The sequence below is a fragment of the Amborella trichopoda genome, chromosome 5 (assembly GCF_054954075.1).
Source record: "Amborella trichopoda isolate Santa Cruz 75 chromosome 5, AtrichopodaSantaCruz75HAP2 v2.0, whole genome shotgun sequence".
Taxonomy (NCBI): Eukaryota; Viridiplantae; Streptophyta; class Magnoliopsida; order Amborellales; family Amborellaceae; genus Amborella; species Amborella trichopoda.
The window spans coordinates 16,971,144-16,985,535 of record NC_142340.1 but is presented as its reverse complement, the minus strand read 5'-3'; the positions used below and the strand labels follow the sequence as shown (position 1 = coordinate 16,985,535).

At 36.5% G+C, this 14,392-nt stretch overlaps 1 protein-coding gene across 2 annotated transcripts in view; it reads right to left on the bottom strand.

The window, feature by feature from the left end:
* Positions 1–422: 422 nt before the first annotated feature.
* The window catches only part of HGO (homogentisate 1,2-dioxygenase), a 47,951-nt gene continuing 33,981 nt past the window's right edge, over positions 423–14,392 (bottom strand). For both annotated transcript variants that reach the window (XM_006858251.4, XM_088867583.1), the window contains 7 exons: positions 8,716–8,795; positions 2,146–2,313; positions 1,843–2,018; positions 1,530–1,599; positions 1,248–1,402; positions 1,020–1,103; positions 423–891 (listed from right to left, as the gene is read on the bottom strand). In XM_006858251.4, the coding sequence (XP_006858313.1) occupies positions 634–891; positions 1,020–1,103; positions 1,248–1,402; positions 1,530–1,599; positions 1,843–2,018; positions 2,146–2,313; positions 8,716–8,795 (991 nt within the window). In that variant the 3' untranslated portion in view covers positions 423–633. The remainder of the gene's footprint in view (positions 892–1,019; positions 1,104–1,247; positions 1,403–1,529; positions 1,600–1,842; positions 2,019–2,145; positions 2,314–8,715; positions 8,796–14,392) is intronic.

The following is a 14,392-nucleotide window of genomic DNA, read 5'->3' as shown; positions in this document are numbered from 1 at the left end:
AAATAAGAGCTTTTTATAAAAAGTGCATTTATATCCCCAAAGAAGTACAGGCGCACTAACTTCCTCTAGTGTACACCACCTATGTGATATAAAATTAGAGAAATGATCTTATAAGACCCTCCACCCATGTGTGTAAAACCTCAAAGGATTGTCTTTAGATTTGACACGGATCTATAAAAAAATCTAATCGCACACCCATGTGATAACTTTTTTAAAAATCCATGCCAACTTTAATGGTAATCCTTTGGAATCCTACACACATGGGTGGGAGCAGGACCTATAGGATCATTACTCATAAAATTATAACACCACCTCTATCTTACTAATGGGTTGATTTGACCACCTCTTGATTTTGAGATGTTCATTGATGTAGTCTGATTGTTTTAATAATATTTTCTGAAAAAAATGGTCACTTGAACCAATTGGAAGAGAAGAATAAAACTTCTTTCAGTTTCAAGTTCGATTCTGCTGATGCCTGAAAACTTTATTTGCAAGTTGTATTACTATTATTTACAGGTTGGATTCTTACAAGAAGATAGAAATAAAATATTCACATGGATTCTCTCTCTCTCTTTTTTTTTTATATATATATATATATATATAAAGAGAGAGTGAGTGAGTGAGAGAGAGTTTTCAGGAATGATCGTTGCCTCTGTTGCTCGAGAATGCGTTTCTTCCATCACTCAGGTTAATCTTTTGCACGTATTGTGTCACCTCCTTCCTTAAGAAGTGAGATTTAAGGCCAACCCAACACTTGTAGTAATCAGGATCCAGGTCTGGAGACTCGAGAGCCCAAGGACAGATGCGAGGAATCAAGCACGATTCAAACATGAATGCCATTGTGTCCGCTATTCTGAATGGCTCAGAACTCTTTTCACATGACACTGTCGCCTGAACATAAGAAAGCAATGCACCTGATTTTGAAACTCCCAAACTACAAACAACTGTACAAAAAACCAGTAGACTCGTACAATGGAAGGACAGGATCAATTTGTCAATCTTGGAAAATGATTTCCCACCTCAAAGGTTTTGGTATCAGGCCCATGAGGAGTCATGCAACTATGCAAGCTTGCACCTCCAGGAAGAAACCCGTCCTTCTTTGCCTGCAAATAGGACAATAACTAAATTAAAACATGCAGGATTCTGAGGCTTTCGAATGGTAAAGATTTTTTCTCGAGGCCTATAAATGTTATCTCATTTACAAATATTTTGTTTGGAAACTGAAACCCAAAGATTAGGCTACCTACCTCATATCCGCCATAAATTAGGCCCATAAATTCACTCATACAATTGCGATGATAATAAGGAGGGCGAAAGGTATGCTCAGCCACCAACCAACGAGGAGGGAAAATGACAAAATCAACTAAGGCCACGCCAGGCTTCTCAGATGGTGCCGTTAGTACTGCAACATAACCATCAAGTACAAAAATAATAAATTACAGTGAGATGGCATTGACACAAAAAATCAATCTGTTATTGCAGTCAAACGAATTATAGAATTATTGCATAGGGATATAGAGGCTCTAAACCTGTGTTCACTGAAGGATCACCATGATCAAACAAAACAGTATTGAAGGGGCAGAACTTACTCAGATCATACTGCAATAAGGTGTGGATAAGTCAGATTATGATGACATATTTGTAGCAAAAATTTTATATGCATATTGCAAGAAATTCCATATTGCAAAGAATCAATACTCCATATCAAAGAGCTCATATATTTCAATAAGCTTATTCTATAGTAAGAATATTGTTGTTGTTATTATTAAGATATCCACCAACGATTTACAAATGTAAACAGAGATTAAAGTTACTCTAACTTATTTATTTCAAATATCTAACCTTGTAAGGCACATAATTTCCATGCCAAGCAACCACATTGAAGGGAGAAAAGTCTTGCTTTGCGGTAAACAGTTCACCACCAAACTTTTGCACAATGGTGTAACCTGGATGATGTTCCTCTTCAAAGAATGCTGTAGGAACCAAAAAATCTCTTGAGGCAGCAAGACCATTTGCCCCTGCATGTAACAACTTAAAGAAATAAGCAGCGATAAGCATAAAAGTTATACCCAAAATCCTCATATGTTGAATATAAGTTCACAAAATTCCCTTTCAGTGATCTAAGTGATGATTAGGAACTAATACCAATTGGCCCGAGTTCAGGGAGTTGAAAATGGGTACCAAACACCTCTGCTACATAACCACGCGATGGGCCATCTGGAAGGTCAACCGAGAAACGAAATCCTTGTGGTAGAACAACTATTTCACCAGGACAAATTTGTAGTCTTCCACACTCTGTTGTGAGCCACAACCCTGTACTTTACAGCAGAAATATATTCTGAGAGAAATTAAAAAAAAATACAGAACTGCATCTTACCTACAAGAGCAACAGATGTATGGAGTTTGAAGTTTAAACTTCTTGGTAATACATAGTAATATCAGGATCTAGGCAATTTTCTCACAGGTTCTAACAGCAACATATCGAGCTTGAACACTTTACAGTTATACTATACATACCTGAGGTAGCCAAGCGCAATCTCCTTTCATAGTAAAAGGCATTAACAAAATGAGATATGTCAAGAAAGAGAAACATATTTGACGTAATCTGAGTTCCAAACAACCAATTACTAGTCAGGTTTATCAGTCATTATAACAGTTGAGAAAGTTACCATAGTAGTCGTGAGGATGGGACATAGGAAAGTATAGAAAGAGACCATTTACTCTTGCTACAAGTGGGTCACAATCATTCTTATCCGTTAGATTTCAAATCGGGTGGTAGTAAGAGTGTCATTGACTACACTCAAAGATCAAAACAAAAATCTCGAAGTTCATGACACACCGCAAGGCATCCAATTTGACATCCCATGACTAGAAATAATTGTGACTTCCTTATAACAAAGATGAATGATCTCATAGTATACAATCCGCGGGAAATATATGGCCACCACTTTCCAATTGATGGCTGGTGACTGGGACAGAATGGGATTCGCCACAAAGTCATCATATTCAGGTAGGTTCCAATCTATCCCATTTATAGATGCAGATGATCCTCATGACTATATTCTCCATAGTCACAAAGATTATAGCATACTGTTTCTTAACTTTATTGAAGGATCTATAAAACATTGAAGAAACCCATACTATTACATCCCAGGGCCAAAAACTACACACAAACAAAACTTGGACTCAAGGATGAGTAATCAAAGCACATCCAGAGTCAAACAGATTCAGCGAGGCATTAAGCATGATAAGCTGTTAATGACATAGTGACCCCTCTATATTCCATAAAGATTGGATCAAGTCAGGATCATAAACGCGTACTCGGTTCTTGGTTTCATCAGCATCTCCTTCTCAAGGTCCATGTGATCATCGGCCCACTTTGAAAAGTTATCAGTCTACTAAACTCTTATGGGTTAAGAAAGATATGGAGAGTATTAGTGTTTGTGTTCAGGCTTGGACATTATTCTATATCAGAGAAGAGGGTTTGCGAGTCAAGTAAGAAACAACAGCATTCTATATTGCCACTAATTCTATTTGCACTTAAGTTGTCTTTTGTTGTGAATCAAATAAGCGAACAGCCAGCCATCATTTCATTGTGCAGTTTGTCCCAATCAAAATTACCAGCTGTAATGTAGAAGCATCTTATGACCCTCTGTACGAGCGGCAGGTTCTCAAGTGTTAGGAAGCCTCGAGATAAATAATAAATAGAGTAATAGACTTTCAAATACTGAAGAGTTTTGAAAAGAGAATAACTTGTCTTAATAAGGTTGAAATGGGATAAAGTACCTTCTAAGCGCATTTTGATAAATGGCTACAGTTCCCTTGTTGCCATGCATATATCACTTAAAAAATGACAAAATATACCCTTAGCTGGACTGATATACATAGTATTAGCAAACTCAATCAAACGTATCCAAATAAGTTAAGATCAAGAACAGATGCTCTGTCCGTAAGACTCAGTCCAACAAGATAGGATGCCAATAGATAACTCAGTTGGGCGGTGATTGTAGATATAAAGTAACAGTGAAACTGTCAATGTTCTTCATTGACTGAAAAGAAACTAGAATAGAGACACCCATCAGGTGTTGAGGCTGAGTTTTGGGAGTCTTACATTTTCCGCAATTCATCAAATGATGATAGGCTCCCACATTGGGGTAACTCAAAACCCTTGCTCTTTCACTATACAGTTGCAGTAGTTAGTCATAAATTAACAGATATGATAGTATCCAGCCCATTCCATAAGCTTTGCAGTGAGCTAAACCATACCCTATTCATTATTGCAATTAACTTTTATTCACATCTAGCACATGATGAGCAATGGATTTCTTGAAATCCACATTGACTTCTATTTTTCCCAGATAGAGGCTAAATGTAGTCTTCTGATTTTGAAATTTTCCAACCAGACAATTCTAAATGATGGAACTTCAGCCTAGACCTCCTTGGAATCAAGTCAAACCACCCTCACTGTCAACATTGCCCCATGTTCTTGTTAAGAATCCGGTTCCTCTTGCCCAAACAAAGCATCTCTTTCCCTTTATCCCAGGGCAATCTAGGCATCAAACACGTCTTTTCCAATATCATGTTCATTCCTTCCTTGTGTTGCTTGTTCTCGCATTTTCTAAGACATGATTCGTTCGAAGACCTTGAAGAAGTATGCTTTGGGTTGCAAGACAAGTACAAAGATTTAAATACAAAAGAGTATTTGATAGCTCCTAATTCCAAAATCCTGACCAAGGTTGGCCAAGCCCATAAATCTCATCAAAAAATAAAAAACAAAATTAATTAAAAAAAAAAAGAAATCTTTTCAGAACCCTTTTTGAGAAAAATTTCCAGAAAATGTTGGCAAGAGCTTAAACTATTGCTCCCCGTCGTTTTTCAAAAAATCCCCCCTTTTTCAAAGTTTTTTAGTTTTATTTCTTATTATTTATTTTTTTCTCAAAACTCCATCTCGGGAGAATCCCAATTTTGATGCTTCCAAAACTTCGTGTCTTGTGGCTTCAAAAACCTTAATTTTTTCTGTTAATAGCATAACCTGAGACCATGCTCTATTTTATAAATTTCTCCTTATTTTCAAAAAAATCTTTAAAATACTTTTGAAAGCGAAGGAGTTGGATGGTTCACCAAGACAATTTAGCTGAAAAGCACTCTAGCACTTGGAGATGAGGAAACAATGTCGTTGATGAAAGTTTAAATCTAAGATCTTAGACGACTGAGTAGGTTGACGTGGCATCTCGAGGATGCTTAAGAAAAACCCAGAGTTTAGTGACGAAACAACGTAAGGAAGCATCCTAAAAATGCTCATGCCGAAAAATATCATTGAAAAAGATTCTGGACAATTAAGTAGGATGACATGGCATCCTAGGAATGCTCTAGCAAAACCAATGCCCTCTGACCATTCATTATTAGGGAAGGAAAATACCGAAGTTGCTACAAGTGTCTACTTCTTTACCGGCAACCTTTTCCTCGAAAAATAGGGTGCACCAAAGAGGAACAACTGTAGACACCCAATTCGAAATTGGTTAATTTCATAAAATTGTAAAATCTTAGAAAAGATCCCAAAATTGTTTAATAAACCCCAAGGACCACTGTAGCCTAGTGAACCATAGTATGAAACTACCAAATTTTACTTGAATCTGTATGAATCTATAAAGAACAGCTCAGAAACATCAGAAAACAACCAATTGTGATGCCCAAAACTGATCCAAATTACATCAGACTGCCACCAGATTGGAACGGACAGTCTCCGGAGTCATCCAAAGCTCAGCTTAGTCCAACGAAACAATTGAGTGGGCCCAACGATGCATACTATAGCATCAATTCCGGAATCCTGATTTTTTGAAAATGGGGGCAACGTGATTTGGGTCTTCTTTTGACCTTCTGGGACTTTCTAATAACAGATTTGACTAATCAAGAAGCCTTAGAATCCTAATCCTATCAAACCTAGAAGTTCTCAATAAATAAAAGGCCTTCTAGAGCATGACCTAAGAACTCATAACCACACAACCTATAACCTCATAAAATCCTTAGGCTAGAGAAGGAAACCCTAGGTCATCCCCATCCTTGGCCTTTCAAACCCTAGAAATACTTGGCCATTAAACCTTCAATTCTCAACAACCATTAAACCCTAATCTCAAAGCTAAAATCAAAATGCCTTGGGAGGAACATGCCTTAAGAAAATCAAAACCCTAGGAAAAACATGCCCTAGGTACTTCTCAAATTCAAGTAAATCTATAGGGTTAAAGATGACACTTCAACTTCTAATCTAATCCGCGCGCCAAGTCAGAGGTGACCATCTTACAAATAAGTAATTATTTTCTTTCTTTTCTTTTAATTTTTCAATATCTTTCTATGTACTTACAATTTTTCGTGGTTTCTTTTGGTTTTTATATGATTTCAAGCCGGCTCTGCTGACAGTATATGAGAAGTTTTGTTGCCACATATCTATCTTCCCATATGTTGTAATTCGACGGAAGCCCACTCTTTTCTACGAAATTTTTAATTAATTAAATTGAAAGCATCAATGAGAGAGGATTTCATCCGGAGATCTTCCTGGATTGCTGTAAACAGACCAATACCAATATGTTCCCACATGGAATTGATATTTGAAATGTTGGTTAAGCAGAACCATCTTTGCAGTCTAACTCCTCAACTAGCCTGATCATTCATCACATCAAAACCTCCAACAGTCAATCCATGGCAGCCATTCTCTAGGGGTGTCATAGATTCCTCATCTATATGACCATGCTTCTTCCCCTCTTATTGAAAGGATAGCCATGCCTTCACACAAAAGCTGAAGCCTAGCAGTTCCCTTCACATCACCTTGGCTTTTTCCGTTCCATCTTGAACATATTTTATGACACATGAAGTACCATGCAGCCTTCATGTAATTAGATCTTCATTTTATATGAAGGCACAAAATTTTGATACAATAGTAGAGAATACCTCCCATTAGAAGGATCAAGATAAGAATATTTATTGAGGACTAACAAGGTATTTTAGTGAACACAAAATACTGACTGAAGAAGGCATGTTTCTCTGATGAAAAGCTCTTCCTCTGAGCATATGTCTCTGCTTGAGGAGTATCAAAGAATGAGTATATATTGCAGTCATTCAACATCTCAACATAAAAACAGGAAAACAGAGAGAGCATAATAATCTTTTATTCTTTAAGCTACTCTTATATTGTCTGATTGCATAGGTCTCCAGGGTTCAAAAAGGAAGTGAAAAAGGTTAAGAGGAAGGTTGAGAACCTCCAACTAGGGACTTCATTGCTTCAACCCCAATGAATGAACATTTTGAAAGATACAACCCTGGACATGGCATATCCTCATTTACCTTATAGGGGGGGCTAAGAGAAGAATGCAACAAGATCTCAAGAATAGAGAAAAGGACCATTGATCATACCAAGCCTACATCACCAAGCAGGCATTTTCTACTTGTTACAAGTCAAACTCATCATCAAGCAGTAGCTGTCAGGATTTTCCTCACTCCAACTAACTATGTTCACTGCCCAATTAGGAATTCCTGCATTTTTAAACGTAATCTGATTCGCCATTTTAAGAGAAGCCAATCAATTTCTACCCAAGGACATGGCACCTGACAACATAAACCCTGATTTTCTAATTTTACCCTTGCTTTAATATGGACGTATCAGTTTAAATAGTCCATGCAACACTGCTAAGAGCCTTTGCACTTACAGTGGTCGACACATCCTAAACCTAATCAGAATTTGAGTTTACCTTGAACGGATAGTGTATAATGCCATCAAATGGTGGGCAATATATAAACTAAGGCTACAGATGTCCTTGGTTTGAGTCATGGGAGACTAGAATTTCCGGTTCCATCTTTTGGATATGAAGTTTTTATGACAAAAATGCCTTATAATGGCTACAAATTCAGCTTGTAATCAATTGTAGGTCATACAATTGTATTTCCATGCTAAGAAGTATATGCATTTTGAATAATACCACGTATTTTTCTGATAAATTACAGGAAAAGAAGTGCATTTGAAATTTATTCACAAATCTTCTAACACTTCTATTCATGTAAATTATGAATAAATTTACAGGTAAATTAAAATTTTTTACAGAACTTCCTATTATAATGCTGTAATAAATTACAGGTCAGCATTACAATAGTCATCCCCAGCTCAATTCCAACTTACATCATATATGGCATCTTCCTAAATTCTTTTTTTTTCTGAAATAAAAAAATAAAGTGAATTCGATAACCATTTTGAGAAATCATGGATTGTGATAATTTTGAAAATTTAAATGCATGAGAAGGATCATTATTAATAACTAAAAGCCTAACCACACAAGAATATTCAAGAAGAGAAATTATTTTGTTGCAATCCCCGATGTCTTTAGTAATATCACCCTCGAAATTCTTGTATCATATGTACAGAAGACGACCCCAATGGCATTTAACTACAATTAAAGAACAGTCCTTTTTTTTTCTGCCTTTGGAAATTTTGCAAATTTTTGCATAACTGAGTTCTAGTCACCTACCTTATGTAATAAAGAAAATAAAAGCAAAGAAAAAGAACTGTGAGCAGCCAAGTTCATATAAAGGTTTTGTTTCAAACAAATCAACAGTTATGAAACTAAAGACAACACATTAGGAGAGCACCTTAATGACCTGGACAACATGATCTCCAACATTCCAAAAACAACCAAGAAATGCACTCTGAAACTGACGGGAAAAAGCACTTACTTCCTTTCTGAGGAACTATCAGAAAGTCACCATCAGCACTACAGAATGCACAACTGTCCATCGATTTGTTTGCAGCATACCTGCAAAACATTTAGGCTCGATTTGAGGCCACAAAAAACTAATAAAAAAGTATTAAAACATATGAAGCAATTGAATGATGCAAATGATGATACATGTTACATTTATAACTCAAGTATGCACAACTATAAAGCCATATTGTGATCAGCTGAAGACCATAATTTGCAATATTGTTAGTTCATGTCATTGTAAAAGCATAAAGGATAGTAAAATAGAGAGAGAACAGAGAATAGTAATAAGCAAAATTGTGTTTACTTGAAGATCACATTTTGTAATATTGTGGAGCAGACCTAGTAGCTTGGAGTTAGGGTTTAGCAAAGAAGAAGATAGGGAAGATCCAAAATTAGAGAAAGTTTCAAAAACTAGAGATAAAAGGAGCACTTGCTGCTCTAGGTTTTGAATAAAGTTCATAACAAGATAACTCATTATGCTTGAGTACATCTCTTATATAGAAAAACCTAAAAAGACTTAATCATAGCCATCTATCTAATCCAATCATGACCATTCATTATAAAAGGCTTTAAGTGAATAGAATACATATGCCCTTAAGTGAATAAAATTACTCACAAAATAAATAAATAAAATAAAAGGAATGATTCAATAACTATTTTCCCTTTTGTCGTTCCTCTTGTAAACTTTAATATTACTCTCTTATCTAGATACTCGAGAACAGTATTCTAGACTGCATCACATTGTGAGTCCATAATGCCATCAAATGGGTTTTAAGGATAGTAAAGAGAATAGCATAAACAAAATAGTGATCCCTAATGCATCTATGAAAGAGCAGAGAAATCCTGTTGTTACCAGTGTATATTAAGAAAACATCTGTAATTGAGTCATTCGAATAAACTTTGTTGTGCACAAAAAATAAATATCGCAAGAATAGTTAAAAATGCCTATCCTAACTGTATGTTGGATAGTGGAACCAATGCCTTGGATTGAACCACAAAATGAAACTTCAACAAGTTCTCAATTAAAATAAAATAAAAAAGAGTAACTCAGAAATAGAATTTAACGGCCACAGCATAAATAGAAACAATTTATTTGTATTTTGACCGCCCAGCCGCCTGCCAACCGTGGCCTAGGCAGTAGGCCATAGATAGGCACCTCGAAAGCCCTTGGCCGAGGGTGGAAAATGCCCTCAGCCGAGAGGGTTTTTGGTCATTTCCCCCTTAAAAAAGGGGAAAAGGTTTGAAAATTTTTCAGGAGAACGAAATTTTTTTCAAACTCCTTGAATCCTCACAAAATTAAAGGATATTCATCCTGAATCTTTTTTAGGCTTATAGTAGTTGCAAAAGAGGAGATTTGGGAACCAAAAGTTACCGATTGATATTGATTTAATTTCGAGAAGGTTGGTATATTTCAATATTTTTAATTAGGGTTATGTACTTTTTGTGTAAAATATATCATGATGTTATTCCTTACTTTTTGTTTTTTTCCTTTTTAATATTTTATGATATGTATTTGATATGTTATCAACTATGTGGATTATTCTCCCATTTTGATTTTTAGTTTGGGAAAGCAATTCAATGGAAAACATCCACTGCCCCCAAACCAAATTAATTTTTTTTGGAAAGTACATAATGAGACTATTTACCTTTGGTACAAGGTGGTCACCATTAATCTTGACCATTGAATGTGAAATTGGGTGGCTGCATTTATTTCATTGACTAAGCTCAAAGTTCAAAAGAAATTTTCTCTAACTTTGTGACACACCCAAGCTATCAAATTTCACATCGGATGGCTATAAGTAATTGTGACCTCCTTGTACCAAAGGTAAATGGTCTCATTGTATACAATCCCTTTTTTTTTGCATGAGTTTACTAGTAAGATTCATAACTTTTATCCCTATAATTATTTTTGCATGAGTTAGTTTACTAATTGTCTTATTAAATATTTGCATGAGCAGGCCTTATTTTGATATTATATGTAGATCAAGGAACCAAATTAATGTGAAAATTCCATTTCTTCCAAACCAATTTAATTTTTTTTTTTGTTGCATGACTTAGAATACGTACTAACGATTCGTAATTTTGTTTTCAATTTTATGCTTTAAATTATTGCAATTTTTATAAGTAAATTTTACTTAGAGTTTTTTTACATTATTTTATTTTATTTTTTTCCTGTTTTTGCCTTGACCATGCTAGCTTCATTTCTTCATTGGATTGTCAAGAACTCAGTCAATGTATTTATTCTTTCTACTTCGTTGCCTATTTGTAATTTTTTAATTGATTTTCATTTTTTTAATTTTCATTAAATAATCAATTTTAAATTTTAAATATTTAGACTACATAGTTGTCAATTAATCTTGCTTTTGTGCATATATCTAAAAATTCCACTTCTGGTAAATGTATTCAAGTTTCACTTTGTTGGTTTTGTCTAATTTTCAAAATTAACCAAGGGTTGTTGGTGAAAATGTCTTCCTCGAGATCAAGTAAATGTGCTAATCCGGGTTGGAAATATGAATATTGTCCCAATCCTAATGACAAGAATAGGGTAGCTTGCAAAATTTGTATAAAGGTATAATGTTGGCATTAATCAATTGAAGAAGCATTTGGCCGGCAATAGAGGGTATGTAGCGCCATGTACTCAAGTCCTTGGAGATGTTAGGAAAGAGATGTTGGATCTTATAGAAGGAGACCAAAAGAAGAAAGAATAGACGAGGAAACAATATGAAGACATCAGGGCCTCTACAAATATTTATGTAATAGAAGACAAAGATGAAGATGACGAGGGAGGGGCCCCCATATCTAGACCAAGTACCAATGGGCATAAGAAACCTTGAAGAAAGGGACATTTTCATACATTCTTCTTCCTTCCCAATCCTGAGGTAGTGGATTGCGAAAGTGAGCAGGCACAAACTAGCCTGAAGAATCACTTACAGAAGCAAGATAGGGAGAGGGTTAATCAATATGTGGCACTACGGTACTTTCAAGCAAATACTGCCTTTTTGAGGAGTTTCCAAGCTATGTTGGAAACAGTGGGGCAGTTTGGCCCAGGATATATGGCCCCTACACCTTATGACCTCAAGTAGCCTTTGTTGAAAAAAGAGGTGGATATAACAAATGAGTACCTGAAGACCCAAAAGGATGCCTGGGGTAGATGTGGGGTGACCGTTATGACATACTTGGACCGATAGGAGGTCGTAGAGTGTTACGGATTTATTGGTTAACTATCCCATGGGAACAATTTTTTGGACGCCCGCTGTCTCATCTGAGAAGATTCATGATGCGACTTTCATATTTGGAGTTGTGGATAAGGGCATTAAGGAGGTGGGGGAAGCACATGTCGTGCAAGTTGTCACTGATATGGCTAAGGGGAACATAGCAGCTGCTAGATTGTTGGAGAGGACAAGGCCGCACATTTTTTGGACGCCTTGCATGGTTCACTGTATCGATCTCATGCTTGAGAAAATTGCGAAAAGAAAGTGGTGCATAGGATATTAGAAAAAACTAAAGTTGTAACAGTTTTTATATATAGCCACACCAATATTTTAGCCATGATGAGAAAGTTTATAAATGGGACTAACTTGGTGAGGCTGGGGTTGTTTCATGGAAGCAATTAACAAGTGTAATGTGAGGCTCACCACTGACTTAGACGTCCAAGACAAAGTGTCTATGAAACTTGACTTGTATCATTACTCTACGAGGACACTTGGGAAGGACATCGCAATAAGGCAAAGGACGAAAATATATTCATGTCAATTGAAAATGTATTTGCCATTTAAATTCCTACTCAAAAGTGTTCCAAAAATGCCAGGTGGTGCCTAGGTCCCAGTGGGGTCTAGGCCACCAAAGCTAGGTTCAAAAGGGCAACGGGTGTTCAATAATCTTGTTTGATAAGAAAAATGCACTTTCATACATTTTTTATAATCCAAACAAAAAAAACCAAAAATACCCCACCCGATGGTTATTTTTGCACCTAGGAGGATACAGTCCCTGGGTGCCCACCTAGGCGGTGTACTAGGCAGCGTAGGGTCCCTAGGCGGGAAACCGGGGACAACCTGCCTAATTGGTCCGCCCAAGCCTGGGCAACGCACACAGCCCTCCCTAGCCTTCCTAAGCAATCGCCTAGGTGCTGAGCAGACCGCTTTATGAATCAATGATTACTCTTACTTCATATTTAACTTGACTCTAAAATTTCTAAATTCTAAATGTACTCATATATATGCACTCTATCCATTTTTAATGTATTATAGCTTCATGGTGAGCCAGCCATGCACAAAGTGCCCCCAAGTTGCAAAGGATGGCACAACTACATCATCTGGCTGCGAGCACAATTTCAGCACACATTCGAGATGGTAAATTTTCCATTTACCCAAATCTCCTATCATTCTACTACACTAACTTTCTCAATATTTTTTGTAAGTAACGATTTCTAATAGTGCAATGATGTATTATGAAATAGGTACATACAAAGAAGAAAAATAGACTGGAGCAAAAGAGACTAAATGACCTTGTTTTCATTCAGTATAATTAGAAGCTGAAGGAGCATCATCTAAAGCGGTTTCAAATGCAGACCCCATAGTTGTGAAAGATTTAAATCCAACAGGCGAATGGTTGGTCAAGCAAAATGCTTGGGATGAGCCTGTATTCGAGGAAAAGAGCTTGACATGACCCAAGTGCAAGAGGCAGCTGGTATGGCATCGAGCCCCATGAGAATTACTAGATCTCAAACTCAGAGTGAGGGGAAGGAAGTGGCAAGGAAGAAGGGAAAGGGGAAGGAGAAGGAGAATGTGCAAATGAAGAGGCGGATGATAGTGGAGGAGGAGGAGGATGCAAACTCAGATGAGACAAGGGAAGAAGGTTATTATGTAGAGGAGGACGATGACTTCATCATCATCAGATTCAAGAGCACTTGAAGCTAGTGTTAGACGTGGACGTCACGTTGCTAGTGATGATGAAACTCAACCTCATATTTGAGTATATCATATTTATGAGGTGACTCCAATAATTGGGATAAGGCTTGGATGATGATATTTGTGGGGTGAAGAATACTAATTTTTCTAGTTTATGGCCTTAACAGTTATTCGGGCATTAGAGTGAAAAGTTATGTTTGTGCAAAGTTGTGGTATTTATAAGAGTTTGTCTTAATTTATTTCGTGGAGGTCAAGAGTGTGAAGTTTGGGTCCAATTTTAATTAGCAGTTCTAATTACATTAGAACTAGGATTAGGAGGCCCAAATAAAGTCCATAAAAAGGGCTTAAGAAAGGGTTTGGTTCAAAGTGGATTATTTCCTACAAAAGCATTGTTTCCTTTGAATTCTAGTGAATTTGCAGAGCCATTGAAGCCAAGCTTTTTAGCATCCTTTCTTTTTGTCAAACAAATTATCAGAATTTTTTTTTCTTTTTTTGAATTCTTTGTGTATTCGGATTTGCATCTAGTAGCAGAGCAAGTCGTCTCCCAAAGCACCCTAAGATCTGCTGCAACGTTTGTGAGATGACAGCTACAAGCGCTCGAGGCCGAGGCATGGAGTAGGTTCCAAACCAACACGAGAAGAATCCAATGACCTAATAATTTCATTCAAGAATTGGCACAAGAAATGCACCACACCTGCTCTGAACGGTATTCTACTTCTTAGATTTGATTACTAGTGTGGA